Raw genomic sequence first — 22404 nt, 5'->3', positions numbered from 1 at the left:
TGTTTCTGAAGAATTTTCACTGGCTATCCTGAGTTAACCATTCTTTTCTTTCAGCATTTAAAGTGTTCTACTTCCATCTGACCTGTATGTTTTCTGATGAGGAATCCACAGTCATTTGAGTTGTTATTCTTCTATAAGTAATTTAATACATAACTTTTTTTTTTCTGGCAACATTCCAGACTTTCTCATATTCTTTAGTTTTCAGTAGTTTGATTATGATATAGACACATATTTGTATTTATTCTATTTGGGGTTGTCTCAGCTTCAATCTGTACATTTGTTTTTCACCAAAATCTGGAAAGTTTTTAGCTTCTATTTCTTCAAATGTTCTTCCTGTATTATACTCTTTCTCCTATCCTTCTGAGTTTCTCATGACATGAATGTTAGACCTTTTGGCATGGGCTTGGATCTGTGAGGTGCTGCCTTTTTTTTTTTTAATTTTTCTTCTTTATTAGCCTGCACAATGTCTACTGCTCTGTCTTCAAGTTCACTGCCTCTTTCCTTTATTATTTCCATTTCAATATTGAGTCCATTAGTGATTTTCAAAAAATTAAGAATTTGGTATTTTTCAGCTTTAAAATTTCTATTTATTTATATTTTTTTATTTCTTTGCTGAGATATTCCGTCTTTCCACTTGCTTCAAAAGCCTTCACCTTTTACTTCTTAGAGCACTTAAAATAGGGCTTTAAAGGTTTTTTTTTTTTTTTTTTTTTTGGGGGGACAGGTTCTTGTTCTGTTGTCCAGGCTGGAGTGCAGTGGTGAGATTGCAGCTCACTGCAGCCTTGACCTCCTGTGCTCAAGCAATTTTCCCACCTCAGCCTCCTGGGTAGCTGGGATTACAGACACGTGCCACCATGCCTTGCTGACTTCTTTATTTTTTGTAGAGACATGGTTTTGCCATGTTGCCTGGGCTGGTTTCAAACTCCTGGGCTCAAGCAATCCTCCTGCCTCGGCCTCTGAAAGTGCTGGGATTAAAGGAAGGAGCCTCTTTGCCCAGCAATAATAGTACTTTGAAGTCTTTTGCAGATAACCTCAACCTATGTCATCAAGGTACTGGTACCTATTATTGTCTTTTCTTATGTGCATTGAGATTTTCTTGGTTCTTTGCATGTTGAATAATTTTGGAGGGTATCATGGACATTTTGAATATTATGTTATGAGGGTTTGGGTTTTGTTTAAATCCTCTGGAGAATATTGGTATTTTTGTTTTAGCAACTGATCCTGTTGGGTTCAGACTACAAGTTCTAGCCAGCTTTCTGTGGGTTATGGTTCTGGTGTCAGTCTCTTTTCAAATCTTTGTAGTGCTATTTCAGTCTGTCCCACATGTGTTCCCTAGTAGCCAATTCCAGTCTTTGGTTTCTGATTAGAATGAGATCTATTCATGCACTGCACCTTGGGAATGAGTCCAGGAGTTTCTAAAGAAGTTTATATGGTTATTTTTTCAATCTCCTTCTTCTCCATGATCTTCCCAGTGTTTTATGGTTCCCTTAGCCTTCTGTTTTGTTTCTCTGGCCAGAAAGCTGGGGTTCATGTACTTTATTTTCTTGCACACTTTTGTGCAATTTGGGTTTACCTACTCTCTTGGGATCACAGCTCCTCTGGAGTTTTAGGGACTTCTGGGTCCCAGCTGCCAGTGGGATAGCTAGCAAGAAGACCCCTTTCCTTCTAAAGCCTGAGCTAGAGGTGGTCTTCTAGAGCTCTCTCTGCACCAATTTGGGTTTCTGGCTGCATTGAGTATGGTCCTAGGGTTGCCAGAAGGGGGAAAAAAATACAATGGTAAATCCACCACTGGTTTGGTGTCACTTCTAATTCTGGTCTTCCTCAATCTGCCTGCTACTCTGTTTTCAGAGTTCTAAATAGCAGTTTAGTGTATGTTCTCCAACAGATTTTTATGCCTGCATTTAGAGGGAGAAGCAGGGTAGAGTGTGCTTACTCCCTTGAATAAGGAACTGAAACTGTTTTCTTTTGGAATTTTGATATCTTAATTTTTATACTCAAAAATCTTGTTTCTTACTTACTGGTAGATTTGACTTTTTTAGCTTATGTGATTTGTATTACTATACCATTCATATGTGTCATGAAATTACCATTTAAATTCATTGAGAAATCACTTGTACACATTATCATAAATTATGTAAGTCACAGGCTAACGTTTTCTCTGTCAATATTTTTGTTTGTGCCTAGAATCGGGCATCCTGGAGCTTAAACTTAAAGCCCTAGTTCTTGACACTATCCATAGTATTGATGTGGTAAAGCAGTTAAACCAAATTCAGGTTCATACAACTGAGGACTGGGCTTGGAAAAAACAACTTAGATTCTATATGAAAAGTGATCATACATGTTGTGTTCAGATGGTGGATTCTGAATTTCAGTATACTTATGAATATCAGGTATGAGTTGTGGCAGTGTTTTATATTTCCGATTAGAAATAATTGACTTTAAAGAAAATTTGTTATTGGTAGAAATACTTTTTTATTTAAGTAGTAATTTTTCCGTAATAATTTTAGTATTATTGTCTTGTTTAATCAGAATTAGAAAGGTGTCACATAAGAAAAAAGTGAAACTTCATTCTATATACAAAAAAGTTAAAATATTGCTAGTATTGTACTGAATTCTCAAAAATGTACCTTTTCTTGGAGTTGCATTTATATACAATTTGAAATATATCTTCATCCAAGGAGAACTGAATATAGACAACCTCAGTCAAAGCAATTTGGTTTGTGTCTCCTTAAACAAGGCAAAAATTAGCGTAATTTTAAATATGCTAAAATGTTTGCTAAATATTTTTTAGTTTGTAAGATGAAAAAATTTTCAGACAAATAGCCTAGTTAATGTAAACATGTTCTCAAAAATTCCAACTGTTGCGTCTGCCTTTTTCTATCATAATGAATGGATCATCAAAATATATTTGAAAATATTGTTAATAAACCTATGTTAGGAGAGCTGCCAATTGACTTTTTCAAAAGGGAAATGTATTTGAGACCCAAATCTATCTACCTAGATTGAGGAAAAACACACTGTAAATTGTAGCTGGAATGGGAGTCTGTTTTCCCTACAGTTTAGTAGAAACTTTGATAATTATTTGATAAATTAAATGATTAATTTCATAAGGAATTTTTCAAATTCATTACACTTTGTGATCTCCAAAATTGTTCTGATTTGTGGATATCATAAGAGTCAAGGAAATAGTTTATATAAATTTTAAAATATGAAATGGGATGATTACTGTATAATAACTTTGGATTTGTTTTCCTTAGAAGTATATCTTTGTGCCATTAACAAGATCTTGAGAAACAATTTTGAAACCTAACAGTGTGTTGAGTATAGTATGAAATACTTTCTTGAAAAATAAGTTTGATTTCAGTTTGTGTTTAGAAAGCTTCTTTCACTAGAAAAAATTTTGGATATTTTACTGTGTTAAAAACTTCAACCTGTTTGTTGCATTTTTATCTATTTAACTAGAATCTCATGCTGTAAAAATATTTGTAAATGTTGAATAGAACATGAATACTGTGACTTTGTGTTGTTCTTGTATAGGGTAATGCTTCCAAACTGGTTTATACTCCATTGACAGACAAGTGCTACTTAACTCTCACTCAAGCCATGAAGATGGGACTTGGAGGAAATCCTTATGGACCAGCTGGAACTGGGAAAACGGAGTCAGTAAAGGCTTTAGGTGGCCTTCTTGGAAGACAAGTTTTAGTCTTTAATTGTGATGAGGTAGAATAAATAATTATCAAAATATGTAACAATGGGTTAATCATATTTAGTTTCTGTTAGTATATGAAATACTGTACTTAAAAATCACTACATTTAAATTACTTGAAGACAGAATTTGTTTAAATTGAAATGTAAAGTGGACAGAGGTTGTACATAGTGTAGTCCAAAACTTTTCTAAGAACTATGGCAAAGAAATAATTTTAAATACAGAATGAAGATTTATATTACATCGTAGAAAAATGTTTTTAGTAAAGAGAATAATACAAAAGGAAAAATTTTCTATTCATTTCAGATGACAGTTTTAAAAACATTTTGTATATAATTTGTATTTTGACTTAAAGAGTAACTAACAAAATCTTGTATTTGTTCTGCAAACTTTTTAGAACACTTTCACATGCATTATTTTGTTTATCCCTTGAAATCAACCTGGGTTTTGAAAGAGCAGCTACTTAATCCCTATTTTAAAATGAGCAAAAGAGGCATAGATGGGATAAATTATCACTTTACCAATAAGTGGCATTAAATGTTAAGTAGTTATGGAGATTGATTATTTTTTAATGAATATCATTTTTATTGTTGTTTTTAAGGGCATCGATGTGAAGTCAATGGGACGAATATTTGTTGGTTTGGTGAAGTGTGGGGCCTGGGGTTGTTTTGATGAATTTAATAGGCTGGAAGAATCTGTACTGTCAGCAGTTTCTATGCAAATCCAGACAATTCAAGATGCTTTGAAGAATCATAGAACTGTATGTGAACTGCTTGGCAAGGAGGTATAGAATATGTTGGGAATTTAAAGAATTAAAATATTTTGTAAGACTTGATATTGCTCATACTTAAGCAATATTCTCTTTTTATTTCTCCTGACACCCGTGTTTCTAATCTGTAACCTGTGTTGTAAGATTTTTTAGCTATAAAATGTTTCTGAGGTTTCTTACCCTTTTTTGGTCCTACTTTCATTATTCTTTTTTTTTCTGAGACAGAGTTTTGCTCTTGTTGCCCAGGCTGGAGTGCAGTGGTGTGATCTTGGCTCACTGCCACCTCCGCCACCCAGGTTCAAGCGATTCTCCTGCCTCAGCCTCCTGAATGGCTGGGATTACAGGTGCCCGCCACCACGCCCAACTAATTTTTGTATTTTTAGTAGAGATAGGGTTTGATCATGTTGGCTAGGCTGGTATTGAACTCCTGACCTCAGGTGATCCACCCCCCCGCCACCTCGGCCTCCCAAAATGCTGGGATTACAGGTGTGAGCCCCACACCCAGCCCATTATTCATTTTTAAACTTTTCATTTTGGATAATTCAGTTATAATAATATCTATATTGTTGTATTATATATTATTCTATTATCTGTGCTGACATTGTTCACAGTGCCTTAATGTATTGTCTCATTTAATAATTACGACAACTCTTTGAAGTAGGTAGTATTATTTTTTTTCCTGCTTTGTGGCTGAAGAAACTAGGACTTGGTAAGTAAGAGTAAGAACTGGAGCTAGGAATTGAACCCAGGGCTGTCTAATTCTGAAGCACATTTTTTTTTTGTTTTAACATTCAAGCATAGGAGCAGAATGAAGCACATGTTTTTGATCATTATCCTATACGAATGTTAAAACAACAAATGCTTAGCTATTTTGTTCCTCACTTCTCTAAATAGGAGATATACATTAATGTCACTAGAATGTAAATTCATTTGTACAGAAAATGTAAACTTTTTTATATAATGTGGATTGCCGAATACAGAAAGTTGTAAGAACTAAGAAATTATCATGTTATATAATTTTTTCTAGGTAGCCCAGTACATATTTTTCTAGGTAGCACAAGAATGTAAGACCAGTTCTAAATTGTTAACATGTTGTTTATGTGATGTTTAAACTCTTCACAAAGAAAAAGAGAAGAAACTATTAAGTGAGAATTACCTGCCATCAAGATTTAGTTTCTTCTACATCCCCCTTTTTTTTTCTCTCTTACAAAGAAAGAGTTGTCTTTTCTCCCAACCAATACTAATATTTTCACTTGTGCTTTGGAATCCTCTTCCCTGAGACCTTATTATCCCTTGTGCTATAGCTTCAGTCTTCCCTCCTCTACCAATTCCTCATTAGGTTTTAAACATAATCACATCTTTTTCATCTTAATAATAACTAAAACATAAACAAACCTTCCCTGATTCATGTTTCTTCTTTCTCTTTTCTTTCCTTTGTAGCTAGATTTCTTGGTTTTTCTACTCTAGATGCTTCTGCTTACTAATTGCGCATTCATTGTTTACACATTCTAATTTAGCTTCTATTCTTAGGGTTTTGCTGAAAATCTTCCTACTAAGTGCTGTTATCACATTCAGTTCTTCCCTGTCATAATAGTTATTACATTATGATTGCCTCTCTGTAATACCAGATAGACTCTGAGCTCCAGAGTGGCTTAAACTATTATTTAGTTCAGTTGTCTCTGTGTACTTAACAAAGTGTTTAGTACTAAGAAGGCTTTTAGTAAACATATATTTAATGTATAAATAGATAATGAAATTAGTATCTCTTAAACATTCAGCCTCAAAAAACTGATTATAAATAAACTCTGCAAAGCAGTGTAGGTCTTAAGGAATGTATCATATACTGAGTAAGGAGATGGTTAGTACATTGGAGGTTACCTTTAGCTAAGGTATAAGATTTATGTGTAGTAATATGTCACAATAAAGTTTCTGTTGGCAGCATATTTTATGTTTATAGTTTCAAATATAAATGATACCTATATGTTAAATATTTTATTTAACTTAATATTTAATATTTAAATTAATATTTTAAATTAATATTTCAGGTAGAAGTAAATTCTAATTCTGGAATTTTTATCACTATGAATCCTGCTGGAAAAGGTTACGGAGGAAGACAAAAACTGCCTGATAATCTTAAACAGCTTTTCAGGCCCGTAGCTATGTCTCGTCCAGACAATGAGCTTATTGCAGAAGTTATTCTCTATTCAGAAGGCTTTAAAGATGCTAAAGTATTGGGCAGAAAATTGGTAGCTATTTACAATCTATCTAGGTGAGTTTTCCTGTTCTAAATATTTTTATATTTTACATTTCTAATGATTGAGTATGGTTATTAGTGATCATTTTCATATTTTCTCAATTCAACTATTACATGATTTTTTATTCTGATGATTTTATTGTACTTATAGAGTAGATATGAAAGGTTTTAGTGTGCACATAAAAATATTGGTTCAAAACAACTTGCTTTTCTTAAATATTATTAATTTGATCAGTTTTTTTTCTTCAAAATGTTTATATTAGAGTGCTTCAGCTAAATGATTCTTATTGAACTAATTTATCAGCTGACCAGTCACAAGCTACTGTTCTTTGGAAGGAATCCTTCACAATTTTTCTTATGTCTTATTTCTAATAATAGAAACTGACATTTAGTTTCTTTGGGACAATGTACAATTCTCTTCCATATCACTTAAGAGATAATGGTGAACTAGACAGTGTCAGAGATTGAGAGCAAGATGGATTGATCAAAGGCTTTAGGCATAAGGGTAACAGGTAATTGTCGTTTGGTATCTTCATTAAGATAATTAGCTTGTTCATAAAAGCTTTATCCTACCCTTGAGAAACGTCCATCTTTAACAGCTTACTTGAATGATTATTTTGTGTGGTTGCTTCCCTTATATAAATTAATGGGATATCAACATTCTTTTCTATGTGTCAGTGGTTATATTCTGTATTTCTTTGGATGTGATGATGAAAGTAATTTCTTCTAGCTATTTGATGCGTTGATTTCTACGTCTTTACTTCAGGGAACTTTTGACACCTCAGCAACATTATGATTGGGGTTTGAGAGCTTTGAAGACAGTTCTGAGAGGAAGTGGAAATCTCCTTAGACAGCTAAAGAAAAGTGGCACTACACGGAGTGGTATGATTGTTTATTCCAAATACATTAACTTATTTTTAAAAACATAAGCGTTAATTTAGAATAGTTTGAGATTTACAGAAAAGTTGTAGATACAGTATTAAGGAGTACTGTATACCCTGCCCCAATTTCTACTGTTGTTAACATCTTTCATTAGTGTGGTATATTTGTCACAGCTAATGAATCAACTTTGATACATTGTTTTTAAACTAGATTTCCTACTTTATTCAGGTTTTCTCCAGTTTTTACCTGATGTCTTATAATAACTTTTAATGCGTGTTAAATATTAAATAGTTGTAATATGTAAAGTCCACTTGTTCTTTAACTTCAATGTCCATTGGCATCACCTAGTGGCTTGTTAAAACAGATTATTAGACCCCACCCCCAAAGGTCCCGATTCAGTAGGTGTAGAGTAGAGCCTGATAATTTGTCTTGTCTTGAAACAAGAACAGAAACCTTAGAAACATGCAGGATTTTCTCCTTCTAAAGCTAGTATATTATGATTAGACTAGGTTATAAATGTTTGGAAAGAATACCGCAGAGGTGGAGTGTCTTTCTTACCATGTCATATCAGTGGGTATATAACAACCATATGACATCACTAATTATGTTAACCCTCATCACCTGGCTATGGTGGTGTTGCCAGGTTTCTCCAATGTGAAGTTGTTATTTTCTACCCTCCTGGCTTTATTCTTTGGAATCATGTTAATAAATCTAGCTTACTCTCAGAGTGGCAAGGAAAGGATTAAGCTCCATTCCTTGCGGGGGTTGGGGGGTGGGGTGGGGTGGAGGGGTAGTATCTTCATATATTATTTGAAATTCTTCTGTAAAGAAGATTTGTCTTTTCTGCCTCATTTATGTATTCATTAACTCATTTATTTAGCTCAATATAGACACATATATATTTGTTATACTTTCCTCATATAAAATAAATGTTTTTTTATTCACATAAAAATAATGATTTCCCCCACCTGTGGAGGTATACGTTCATGAAAGGCTGAATAATCAGTTTCTTCAGGTTGCTATTGAAAACTAAGTTAAAACACTATGAAAATGGAGACAACATAGAAAAAAGGACCACATGAAATTACCTCTTTGGACTTTAAATGATCAAAATATGCCTCTTAAAAATGGCATCTACATTAGCTGTATTATTAGGTTGGCCTATGTCTGGGTAGATATAGTTATTTTGTGAGTGCTTACATTACTGTTTTTTAGTTGTCTATATTTGGTGATTTTTAAGAAATATTTAAACCATACCTGTAATAAATAAAGATGGCTTATGAGTTCAGTGCTTGAAATAAGCTTTAGAGAAGTCCAGACTTTTTATGTATACTTAAGCATGGAAATATTAAGCAATTATAGAGGAAATGCCAGGCAAATGGTTTCTTTGATTTTGTGTATCTTACCAATCAGTAACTACTATCTGTGAAAATAAGAGTCTGGCAGTGGTATCAGTATTTGCATTTGGCTTAAGAATGGGTTTGTGAGCCAAGTTTGAACAAGGCTGATCAAAGATTGTTGCTCAGTTTGGTAGTTGTTTATCCTAGGACATACACTGTGAGAAGATATTGGTATGTTTGGAGAGGTACCCGAATTTAGAATTAGTTTATCTGGAATTGAATCCCAGCTATAATACTGCTGTGCCTTCTCAGAAAGTCATTTAAACCTTCAGAGACTTAACATTCTCACGAGTAAAGTTGGAATAATAATAGTAATACTTTTTAACCTACTTTATAGGTGGTTAAAAGGATTACATCATATAATATAAAAGGTGAAGTACTATGCAAATATAAGTGATAATGATTTTTATTATTAATTAATATCTTGCTACCCTGTGATTTGAATTCTATGAAAAAGAGTTTATAACTGTACTTAGTGACATTTAGTTTTTGGCAGCCAAAATATATTAAAGTAAGCTTGCCAATTCATGTGATGTAATGTCTTTAAATGTTACTAAATTCTAGCGCGTTTAATGATTGATAATGCATATCAAGGCTATAGAATAAAAACTTTTCATTATCATTAAAGTAATGAAAATGAAACTTTAAAATGAAACTTTTTTCTAGCTAATGAAAGTCATATTGTGGTACAAGCACTGAGGCTTAATACAATGTCAAAGTTTACGTTTACTGATTGCACCCGGTTTGATGCACTGATTAAAGATGTCTTTCCTGGAATTGAATTGAAAGAAGTGGAATATGATGAACTAAGTGCTGCATTAAAGCAGGTCTTCGAAGAGGCCAATTATGAAATTATACCCAATCAGGTAACTGTCAAGAATATTTTTTAATAGATTGATCCCTTTTCCTAGTTGATTCCTTGTTAACTATCCTTGTCCTTCATCTTTCAACTTATCTTTTATCTTTCAACTTAGATCTTTCTTATCTCTTATCTTTCAGCTTGCTCAGGGAAGTCTTCGGGGATCTTCAAGTCCTGATTTGATCTTCTTGCTATGTGCTCTTATCACATATTCTTGTTTCATATTTGTGTGTTTGTTTAATATTGATTCTCCTCCACCATGTAGTAATCTCCATGAAAGGGAGGATCCATGTATATATATTTTTTATTTTTTTTTTTGAGACAGTGTCTTGCTTTGTCGCCCTGGCTGGAGTGCAGTGGTGTGATCTCGGTCCGCTGCAACCTCTGCCTCCCGGGTTCAAACAATTCTCCTGCCTCAGCCTCCTGAATAGCTGGGATTACAGGTGCACACCACCACACCTGGCTAATTTTTATATTTTTAGTAGAGGTGGCGTTTCACCATATTGGCTAGGCTGGTCTCAAACTCTGGACCTCAGGTGATCTGCCCACCTCAGTCTCCCAAAGCACTGGGATTACAGGCCTGAGCCACTGCACCTGGCCATCCATATATATTTTTGCTCACTATTTGATTCCTAATGCCCGTTAGAGTACGTAGTGTCTAATGGATTCATCATACATATATTTTTATAATTGATTATATATATGATTTAGTTTCACTTTGATAATTTCTTAGGATTTTTTTAAGTGAGTCTCTTTATGTAGTGCAAATAATTGTTCAAAATTAGCACTTTGCCCTCAGTTTTGGAGAGAAGTAAGATAAGAATGAATGAATGAATGAATGAATGAATAAGTGAATAAAATGATGAATATATTTGAATGAGTGAATGAGTGGAGCAAGTACCGAACATATTGTTCATACAAGTTTTTTGAACTTGTAAACTTGGAAAGCACCTTTGTTTCTTTTAAAGAAATATTGAAGTATTTAAAGATTATATTGTAAATATGTTCAGATTTCTTTAGGTATTCTATTACATTTTAGGCTATATCTTCCACTGAAGAAATTAAAGGCCTAGTTTACACGTTAGATCAAGTGTTATAGAATAAAAGCAGAACTAAGTATGATTGAATATTATAAATCATGTATGAACATATTTCTTTCCTACTAGATCAAAAAGGCTTTAGAATTGTATGAACAGTTATGCCAGAGGATGGGAGTTGTTATTGTTGGTCCAAGTGGTGCTGGAAAATCAACCCTTTGGAGAATGTTAAGGGCCGCGCTTTGTAAAATTGGCAAAGTAGTGAAACAATATACTATGAACCCCAAAGCTATGCCTCGATATCAGTTATTAGGCCATATTGACATGGACACAAGAGAATGGTCTGATGGTGTTTTGACAAATAGTGCTCGTCAAGTGGTTCGGGAACCTCAAGGTTAGTCTCTATGTATACTTCTTTGCTTTACTTAGTAATTCTTAGATAATGATATAATTTGTCTATAATGCTGTCTTTGTCAAGGCTTCTACATGACCATAAAGTCATAATTAAGTTATAATGATGTACATTTGATATTTTACTTTGGAGGGGGCCAAGACATGCCATCATTTTCAGTTAAACTCTGTAACTATTTTTAATATAATAGAAACTTAGAATAAGTTGGGTGAATTGTAATTCACAACTAGATTAATTTACTGAATGATATAAAATCTTTGCTGAGTTGATATTATAATGCCTCAGAAATAAACAAGATGACAGATTTTTATTTGGGGTTAAAATTGATGTGTATGAACAGTATTAACTCATTAGTTTGAATAAAGTATTTTGAATACTTTTGAAAATTTAAGTGGTAAAACTGCAGATTTCCTGGTCTAAATTTGCTGACTTGGTTTTTCAAGAGAATTTTTGGCTGGAATCAGAGGAGACTCCGTACTTTTTGCCAGGTTATACTTTAATTAATAATTATTTTTCTAAGGCAGTAAGTGAAAGCATTGGAAGGGACTTTCAATGTAGTCTCTTCTTTTTCTTTATAATACCACATTAAGTAAAAGCCAGTTATTACCTTCATGTATTTCTAAAACTTTTATCAGTGAAATTTTCCTCTTTGAATTGTTTCAAAGGTCCAAGTACAGTATTAACCACTCCCATTTTAGGAAAGATGGATAAAAAAGGTTTTATCCTGGAAAGACTATGTATACAATTGGTCACTACTTTTCCCCCTTTGAGGTCACCTTTTTATATGTCAAGAAAATTTGACAGTGGTGAATTTTTTATTTCTCATGCAGGGCATTGGAAATTGGATTTTCTATATTTTCTAAAAGATATACAACAGAGCAAGCCTTTGTACATTCTCATGACATAGTAGAAGACAAAAGTCTGAAGAATATCTTGTGGGAATAAAAATACCTAAGCCTTGCATTTTTTTTAGTGAAATTGCCTATTTTGTATGTTTATAGATAAAGTATTATTACATGATATATGTCTGAGTCGTTGGCCAGCTGAGCCAGGATTGCCCATGGGTTCTCCAGCATATTTGTAGTACAAATTCATATGAAAATTAAGAATTGGTTTAGTCCTTACTTTTAATTATTATCACTGCATATATTTGTATTTTATTCCCACTGTTTTGATTTGAAAATAGATGTCAGCTCATGGATAATCTGTGATGGTGATATTGACCCTGAATGGATAGAATCTCTGAATTCTGTTCTGGATGATAATCGACTACTCACTATGCCTAGTGGAGAAAGGATTCAGTTTGGCCCAAATGTTAACTTTGTATTTGAAACTCATGATTTAAGTTGTGCATCACCAGCCACAATATCTAGAATGGGAATGATCTTTCTTAGGTAAGCCATAGATTATTTATATACATTATATTAGAATATTCTTTTACTATCCTGGTTTCATATTAAGTAAAATAAGTGTAGTGTGAATAAGGAATACATATTTTTCTCATTTATGATTAACTTCTTGTTGGGTTTTAATTAATTCAGAGAGTTCCTGTTTTATTACAAAATTGAATTATTTTAGCAGTTTTAGTTGTATCACAATTATGAAATAATTATTATTTTTGTTTAAATGAAACAGCAAGAAAATCTGTTCTCTTTATTATTTTGTTGAAATATTGTGATTGATTTCAGAGAAGTGAACATATTAATTATGAGCTAGAGGCTAATAATTTAAAGCTGAGAAGCAATATTTTAATTATAGAATTTAATTAATTTAATCTATTTAATTTTATATTCATAGAATTTTAGGGCTAATTCAGGTTTAGTAGGTCCTATGACCCAGTCTTTTCATTTTACAAATTGAACTTTACTTAATATTTTTTTCTTCTTCAGTATATTTGGAAGAGGCCTAAAGACTGAAAGTGAATAATAAACCAATTTTAGATATCATGTAAAATAGTCACATACCAGAGCATGGACATTTGTACCAATTTTATTTTTGAAAATTAGTAATATTTTGGCAAAAGTAAGAAACTTTTACTTTTCCAAGTTTTATTTTTCATCCTGTAGCATTTTATTTTTTTTAGGACCAATTAAAGTCATTTTAGGTATTGTATGACGCATGACAATGTAATAAAGTTGATTCAAATCATGTTTTGAAATTATTTCGTTGCTTACTTTTTTGACAGTATTGTAGGAAACATTTACTTTAAATTAGCCAGAAACTTCAATTGATATTTTGAGGTATTATTAAAAGATAATATAATTTTTGGTTTACAGCTTTCATAGCAGCATTCACACACAATTTATCATATTTATTAATTGTGTTATAATCTTGTGAGAAAAATAGAATAAAGGTAAGTTTTGAGTTAAATTTTAAAGTACTTGTTAAATATTATATATATGGTATTAAATTATGCACCTTAGGAGAGAGAGAGCTAGAAAGGAGTAAAACTGTTTATAGAGAGCTTATCTTTTTGGAAAATACTTTCACATAGAGGAGGCAAATTTATACAATTTATACAAGATGGAATATAAATGAACTAAGCAGTAAGTAGAATATTATTCATCTTTAGCAGAAAATAAGACCACATATTGCTGTAGAGGAGATGAAAATTGTTGGTGAATCAGGTATTGTTTGTGAAAGGCATAATGAATGTATATGATTTCATGTAAAATACAAATACATATTAACTTTTTTTGTTGCTATGTGTTCAGCTTATATCTTAGTTTTAGATTTCATTTATTCCTTTAGCAGATATTTGTTGAGCACTTGCTATGTAATAGACCTTTTAATACTGAAATAAATGTTATCATTAATGATGCTGGGACAACTGGTATGAAGCAGGGTTGTGTTGGATAAACCAAGACATGTAGTCTCATAGACATTGAGAAAATACCATTGGTAAGAAACTCTTTATTCTGAAGGATCTTAGCATCTTTGGTTGGCCTACTTTGGGCTAATCCAATGTTATTTAATTATTAACTTCTTTGATGTTTCAATTTTTTTTTTCATATTAGACTGGATAGAAAATGTGAGAGCAGAGATTCAAGGCCTCAGTGTCATTTATTAATTTGCTATGAAGCAATGGTGGAAGATAGGAAAAAATGACAAAAATCATGAACTCTTCTCAATTCTAAAATAATATGAGTTATTTTTACTATAATCTTTTATAATTATGTAAGGTGTAATTTTGAATAAGATGTGAATCTCTATTATTTCGCCAATTGGATTTTGGTGAAATAATTGGATTTTACCCAGATAATTATGTGCTTCGCTAGAGGAATTATAGTTTGCTTTAGGAAGATCTTTAAATTTTAATAGTGGCATGGGAATTTAGGTAGTTGGATTTTTATAGGATAGAGAAAAAATATTTAGAAAGATCTGTATTACAGTTTAGATCAGTGCATTTTAAACTCTAATGTGTGTTTGAATCATCGAGGGATCTTACTAAAATGAAGATTTTTGCTTTAGTATGTCTGGAGAGGGATCTGGGATTTTACATTTCTAACAGACCACTCTGAGTAGGAATGGTTTAGACCACTTTAGGCTATGTAGAGCCTATGTAGAGTAGGTTGTGTAGATATACAATTCTCATTTAGTTTATATTTATAATAAAATAGATGCAATTTATTTGTTTTATAGAAAATGACATATATATGTATATATACCTATATGCATGTGTGTTTATATATATTATGTGTGTGTGTATACACACACAGATGTAACTGTATTATTATTCACACATACACATAGTAAAGTAACTAAAGCCACCTTTTGTATGCTAGCAGATGAAATATGTGTGTAGAATAATGTTTATTGGAGAAGAAATTTATTTTAAGGTAAATTGATAATTTCTTCCTAAGTAATTTTTTATTTGTCTAAACTGTTTCAGTGATGAAGAGACAGATCTTAATTCTCTGATAAAATCTTGGTTGAGGAATCAGCCTGCGGAATATAGAAATAATCTTGAAAATTGGATTGGAGATTATTTTGAAAAGGCTTTACAGTGGGTTCTAAAGCAGGTAAATTAACCATAATATTTCATAATTAATCGAGGTGAGAAGTGTGATTAAGGGTGATGCTTATTTTAACTGCCTTGTGGTAGAACTCTGCTGGAATGTGGGGGTGAGGTGAGAGGTGGATTTTGTCACCGCTACTCCTCTATATCTCTTAGCATAACTGTTATATCTCTTAGCATAACTTTTTATTTTGTTAGTCTTAAAACATTTTGCTTCTTTCATTCATAATACTTTACACTGCTTACCTAACAATCTTGATTACTAGAATGTCTTTCTAATTTTTACTAGCAAAAACCATCTTGCTGCCACTTTTTACTGATATGCCAGTAAATGCCTATATATATGACATGTATATATAATATGTAGGTATTTATATACCTATATATACACCTATACATACACACCTATATATACCAATAAATACCTATATATATCACATATATATGATATATATAAGGTTTAAAACAATATGAATTTAACAGTAAACTAGAAAAGGGATGGTGAGTTATTTGCAATAATGAAAACATTTGTTTATATTTAACAAAAACATTGAATATCTAATATATGTGAAGCATAATACAAGAGAGACTTTGAAAGGTGAAGATTAACAAGATAATTCCTTTCCTTGAGAAGGGTTTATCTAATGGAGAAAAATGACATGCAAACAGATAACCACAATTCAGCAGGATGAAGAGAATATCGCTGTCATTTAGAAGAGGTTTAAAAGGAGATCACATTTGATTTTGGATTTGAGATGTGAAAAAAGTTTAGCATGCAAAGAAGACCATGGAGGGTGTTCAGATATTCTACATGTTTATACCATTGCTTTTATGAAAAATGAAAACATATACAAAATAGAGGATATAAATAGCAGTGAGTTTTTTGAAAGTATCTGATTGTGAATCTGAACTTGATTTAGAGGTCAATACTTTGGGATTGAACAAGATATAGAGAAATGAAGATTTGTTTTAGTTTTCTCAACCTTTTTCTTTTCTGACTTTGTAAGAATGAAAAATGGAGGAATAGGGATTTGTGAGGAAGTGTTGCTAGTGAGGTAGGTTTTCCTGGAGGCGTAGGAAAGGGAACACTCCCATTAGCTCCTAGTCTGACTGAGCTGTCTCTTCCTTTGTGCTTCTGTAGCAACATACAGCATCTACCAACTGTGTTATAATTGTCTGTTTACATTAAACTATAAGCACCTTGAAGGCAAGGACCAAGCTTATCACACTCTTCATTGTGTCCCCAGAACCAAGTATGATATTAAGTGATAGCAAATGAATGATAGTATTGTGCTTAATTATATACCTGATGCCTACATTGTGACACCTTTTCAGTAGATATGTTATTTCATTAGTACAAAACATTCAGAGCCTAACAAGGCTTTCCAATGCAGATACTTTGAGGTAATCTGTTCATAGATGTGTGAATGTTAGAATAGGAGTATCATATTAGATGGAATATATTTATGTATAGATAGGGGTTTGTGACTGTAGAAATGACGACAGGATAAGATTATTAAACAATAGAGTGAATACCAAAGATTCAATTAGGAAAAAAAATGGTTTATGTTTTGAGGTCACACCCCTGTTTGTTTGTTTGTTTTATTTAATGTGTTAAGGGTTCTTTTCTTTTTATCCTGTATTTTGTTCAGCATGCACCGGTTCTGAGGTATACCGCAATGAATTCTCTAGTCAAATGCTGAAATTGTATTTATAACTAGAAGTTTGCTTTCTTCTTTTTTCTCTTCCTCAGCCTATGGGATAAATCTTTGCTTTCTTGTATGAATTCAGCAAATAAGAAAATATAGAAGAAAATATGTACGTTTCCTTTATCTCACCTTTAAAATCTGGAACTCTTAGTATGAGTCTATCTAGATTTCTTTCTTTCTTGTCCTTTCTTCCTGCTCTTCCTCCCATTTCTTCTTTTTCACAAAAATATTAATTTTTTGAAGCACAGCGATCTTTTTAAAATGTAAACTGGGTAATTTTACTCTATTATAAAAAACATGTTAAAGACAAGGAAAATAAGGATTGTATTCCTTACCATGTCTGATAAATTCTGCACTCTGGCCCTTGCCTATTTCTCTGACTTAAAACACTGTTTCCTTGCTTACTTAGGCATAACTTCTTTTAATTCCTTAACTGTGCTAAGTTTTTCTTTGCATGTGCTATATTCTCTGCATAAGCAGATAGATCTCATTCTTCAGTCTTAGCTTAAATGTCACCTTTTTTTTAAAGAAGCCGCGAGCCCTCAATCTGAGTTACTGTTTCCCACAACATTCTGTACTGCTGTAGCTCTTACCACAATTTGTTAACCATTTCCTCTGCTATGCTTGAGCTCCATGAAGACAGGGACTCTGTTTATTCCAGCTTTTAACAAAACAAAGCAAAAACAAACCTGGCACCACATACAGATCCTAACGCACGATTGGTTCTCAGTAAATATTTATAGAAAGACTGAGAGTCATTTTTTCTTTAACTCTCTAGCACTTACCAGGGACTCCAGGGGGGCCTACAGATCAAAGCATCTACACAGCACTTAAGTCCAGAAGTTTCATTTAAAAATTCTTTCAGAGAAAGCTCCATGTGGTTTGTCATTTATGCCTGCTTTTTCTAACGTTTCTTTTCTAGTGCCATCAATCTAGCTCTTGCCTCTTGTTTTATTTTTATCAGCAAGAGGAAACGAACATGTATTCTTTTTGGAACAATGCTCACTAACTTACCTTTTCTTTTATATTCTTCAGGTTTAGGAAGTAAATAAACTGTGTATCTATTTCAGGATTGTAGCACTGAAAGCTAGAAATATATGATTGTACTTTCATGATTACTTTTTATTTTCAAAGTATATATAAAAATTGAATGAAATCCAAACTTTCTACAGTTTGAATAGAGGAGTGAGTTTAAAAATGCTTCTTGAAAAGGTATGTGAACATCAGTCTGTATGATTCTATGTTTACTGGTTAATACTTGCCTTTTATCTGTCTGTATCATGGATTTAAATCAACAGAATGACTATGTGGTAGAAACAAGTTTGGTTGGGACTGTGATGAATGGTTTGTCACATCTACATGGTTGCAGAGATCATGACGAATTCATTATTAATCTCATAAGGGGACTTGGTGGAAATCTGAATATGAAATCACGTTTGGAATTTACCAAAGAGGTAATGCATATTTATAGCCTATATTTAGCCAAAACTTTAACTTTTCATTAACTCTTAACTGCCAAAATACAATGATTTGTAACTGTAAGATATGGAACTTTTAAAATTTGAAATTATGTATTCAATTGAGTAATAATGTATTTATGTGTGTGTATGTATATTTTCTCCTTTGAGTTATTTTATGATGTTTGATAATATTCTTAACATTTTATAAAATAATGTTTTGACCATATCTTTTTTAAGTTAGACATTTTTGAACCTACTTATCTGTATTAATAATTATTTCATTCATTTAAAAATCTTAGAATAGTTTAGTTTTTATCATCCTTTTAACTAGAGCAGTTTTAGGAATTAGGAATATTAGGATGAATTAATTATTAATAAATATTTTCTTTAATATATGTTAAAATTGTATTACAGTCAAGTTGTTTATAAAGCTGATTCCTAAATAATAAGTGATTTTTTTTCCTATTGGCCTCTACTGAAATTATTGGACATTTATTCCTTTGGGTTGGCTCTAACATTATGTTTCAGCTTTTTTTCTCATTTTGCTGCTTCTTTGATAGTGTCATTTACTGCTTTCTCTATTCCGTCTCCCTTTCCATGGCAGTCCTGTTGCCTCTGTTGCCAGATGCTTCTCATTGTTACCACTCAGTGACATACTATATGCTGCTTTTAAGCACATACTCTCTTGTCAAAGTTCAGAATAAGTGTATTGAAGAGTAGTATTAAGGGCTAACTCTGCTTTATATCTGCACAGATAACAGTTTTCAGTATTAAAAAGAAGACTAACGAGTGGAGAGCAGTGGTAGTGACACTGTGATGGACAGCACCAGGATATGGTAGAAATGAAGGGCTTTAGGATTTCTGCATTCCGTACTTTGTGATTTAATGTTAATAAGAACTCCATTAAAATGGAATATATTTATACCTTAGTGTATAAATAAATATCCACTATGTCATTCTCTCCTACATATACTTTAATTTACTTGCATAAATGATCATTTAGAGAAAAATGTTTGCGATAAAATGTTATGTCAATGATAAAATAGGTTTAGTTTATATAAACTTTTCTTGGAACTAAGATGATTTACTTTTGGGATATTTACTTGGAAGAATTTAAAAATGTCACACACTCTGGAGTATGTGAAAACTTATCACAATTTTTTCCTCTTAAGGTTTTTCATTGGGCACGAGAATCTCCTCCAGACTTTCACAAACCTATGGATACCTACTATGACTCTACTAGAGGTCGATTAGCAACATATGTGCTTAAGAAGCCAGAAAACTTGACTGCTGATGATTTCAGTAACAGCTTAACTCTTCCAGTCATTCAGACTCCTGACATGCAACGAGGTCTAGATTATTTCAAACCATGGTTAAGTTCTGATACTAAACAGCCCTTTATTCTGGTAGGACCAGAAGGATGTGGCAAAGGGTAAGAAAAATATTGGCAAAGGTATATGTTGTGGATTTATTCCTGCCACCACTAATTGATTTAATGGCTTTTGTTATGTTTCTTTTGGTTAAAGTAGCATTTACATTTTCATGGAAGATTCATTTTATTTTCATTACTTATAAAAATAATAACTATGGGGAATAATGTGTCCTTTTCTTTGCCAGGTTATGTGATTTCTACTGGAAAGACAGCAATCTGAGAAGATACTCTTAAAAATAATCCGTCCATATAATACAGCAAAAAAAAAAAAAAAAAAGAATGCCTTATATATACTCACACACCTTTTGCTTTAGTTATAAAATTTAAAATTTGAAGTTAGATCTCTATTTAAAAGTAGCTTTTAATTCAGTGGAATTCAGCCTAGTTTTAGTGCATATGGAGCATAGTCTCCTGAAATATAGGAACCATGGTTTATTATTTTCATATTTCTAGTAGGGGAGTAGTAATTTTAAAAATTGTATAAAATCATAGTAATTTTTTTAAACTCATAGAACTTAAAATCTTAAAATCCTTCAACTGTGGGGAAACAGGGTTGGTATATTTAACATGTACTTTATCAAACTAGATTAATTCTGAGAACTTTGATCTTTTTGGCTGAAAACAGTCCTCACCATGCCTTAAAACATGAATTTATGTTTTTCTAGTCTAAAAGTTAGAAAGTTACTTTGATAGTTATGGAAGCCATATCTGTATTTACCATTTTCCCTATCATCATACACATTTTAGAAAACTGAAATATTTGTGAGATAGAAATTTCTTATTGAGTATAAAATGTATTTTGTTGATTGCATTTTTATCAAAGTCAGATGTCATGCATTTTTCGTAGGATGCTGCTCAGGTATGCATTTTCACAACTCCGGTCCACTCAAATTGCTACAGTTCATTGTAGTGCACAAACCACTTCTCGACATCTCCTGCAGAAACTGAGCCAGACTTGCATGGTAATCAGTACTAATACTGGTCGTGTATACAGACCAAAAGACTGTGAAAGACTTGTTCTGTACTTAAAAGATATCAACCTACCCAAACTTGATAAATGGGGAACCAGTACTTTGGTAGCTTTCCTACAACAGGTAAGTCATATCGCTTGAAGTGTTTTAATCTAATTGGAAACAATTTAATTTCATTAACTTTTCTTAGAAAATATGCATTCTTCGTTTGGGGCTGGTGTTATCTAGCATTTGTCATGGAAACTAAACTCCTGAAACATTTCAGTCGTGTTCCAGTTCTTCTATGATTTTCCTTTCTTTAGAAGTTAGTATTACATCAAGATAATATATGACAGGGAGAATAGAAACAGCCTTCACTCTACATCTATTACTTGTCCTTTCTTCCTAAAACAAGGAGGAAAACAAAAGCTGGACATGGTGGTGGAGGTGGAGAAATTTTTGCTTCAGGTTTTAAAGTATGCGTTCTTCTCACAGCAGTTAGACTTGGTCATGTTTTTTTTCTGGCTGCTTTAACCCATTATTCTCCATTTTTGCCTGTATAAGGATTTGAGATCACATATCCTGAATCAGTGTGGAATATATTTTTTGTTTATGTTATTTACATCACATTAGAAACTATAAATTCTTAGAGTTTTTTATGATATAGGTCCAAATTTAGGCTTATTATGTAACTGCAGAATATGATAAAATATTTACAGAAAAAAACAAAAATATTTTTCTCATATTTTTCCTGATACTTTCATTTTCTAGGCTAATTGTACTTAATTTATAATATCATTGCATTTTAGTGTTTATTAGAGAGAAAAGCATTTTAAACACTAGGATAATTTAGCTAACATTCATGGAACACAGAGATTTGAACAGTATTATTTTTCAGTGATATAATAATTTAAGGTACCTTTTAATCTTAAATTCTTGAGTTAGATAGCTGATGATTGCATTTAGAAATAATTGAAACTTAGGCAAAAATATCCTTTATCATGATTAGGAAATCTTAGATAAAAAATGTTTAAAATATATTTATTTTCAAATAGGTATTGACATATCAAGGATTTTATGATGAAAATTTGGAATGGGTTGGTCTAGAAAATATTCAAATTGTGGCTTCTATGTCAGCTGGAGGAAGACTGGGAAGACATAAACTTACTACCAGATTTACTTCCATTGTTCGTCTTTGTTCTATAGAGTATGTATCTTTGTGTTTCAGATTTTTTAATTTGGGAAGATATCATATATAAATGAATTTTATTAAAATTACTTATAATAATACTTTAAAATTTAGAATATAAAAATGGTCAAACTTAACCTCTGATATTTTTTCCTACCCTCCTCAAAATATAGGCAATAATTTTGGATGATAAAAGCTTTAATCAAAGCATCTTATTTATGATATGTTTAACAGGAAATAAAACAAAACTGTTTTGTGTAGTCTGTGTTCCAAAATGTCAATCTCAGGAGTCTGAATGGTAGATTTTAGATTTTAATGTTTTATGCA

At 32.1% G+C, this 22404-nt stretch overlaps 1 protein-coding gene across 3 annotated transcripts in view; it reads left to right on the top strand.

Moving 5' to 3' along the window:
* The window catches only part of DYNC2H1 (dynein cytoplasmic 2 heavy chain 1), a 380957-nt gene that overhangs the window by 63488 nt on the left and 295065 nt on the right, over positions 1-22404 (top strand). For all 3 annotated transcript variants that reach the window (XM_030828784.1, XM_030828782.1, XM_030828783.1), the window contains exons 32-44: positions 2185-2390; positions 3538-3720; positions 4308-4490; positions 6521-6744; positions 7496-7611; positions 9678-9877; positions 11037-11301; positions 12506-12713; positions 15212-15341; positions 18345-18500; positions 19679-19938; positions 20786-21032; positions 21944-22095. In XM_030828784.1, coding sequence (XP_030684644.1) covers positions 2185-2390; positions 3538-3720; positions 4308-4490; positions 6521-6744; positions 7496-7611; positions 9678-9877; positions 11037-11301; positions 12506-12713; positions 15212-15341; positions 18345-18500; positions 19679-19938; positions 20786-21032; positions 21944-22095 — 2530 coding nt within the window. The remainder of the gene's footprint in view (positions 1-2184; positions 2391-3537; positions 3721-4307; positions 4491-6520; positions 6745-7495; positions 7612-9677; positions 9878-11036; positions 11302-12505; positions 12714-15211; positions 15342-18344; positions 18501-19678; positions 19939-20785; positions 21033-21943; positions 22096-22404) is intronic.

This window comes from Nomascus leucogenys, chromosome 15, assembly GCF_006542625.1.
Source record: "Nomascus leucogenys isolate Asia chromosome 15, Asia_NLE_v1, whole genome shotgun sequence".
NCBI lineage: Eukaryota > Metazoa > Chordata > Mammalia > Primates > Hylobatidae > Nomascus > Nomascus leucogenys.
The sequence above is the reverse complement of the archived record's forward strand: the minus strand, read 5'-3'. Positions and strand labels throughout refer to the sequence as shown.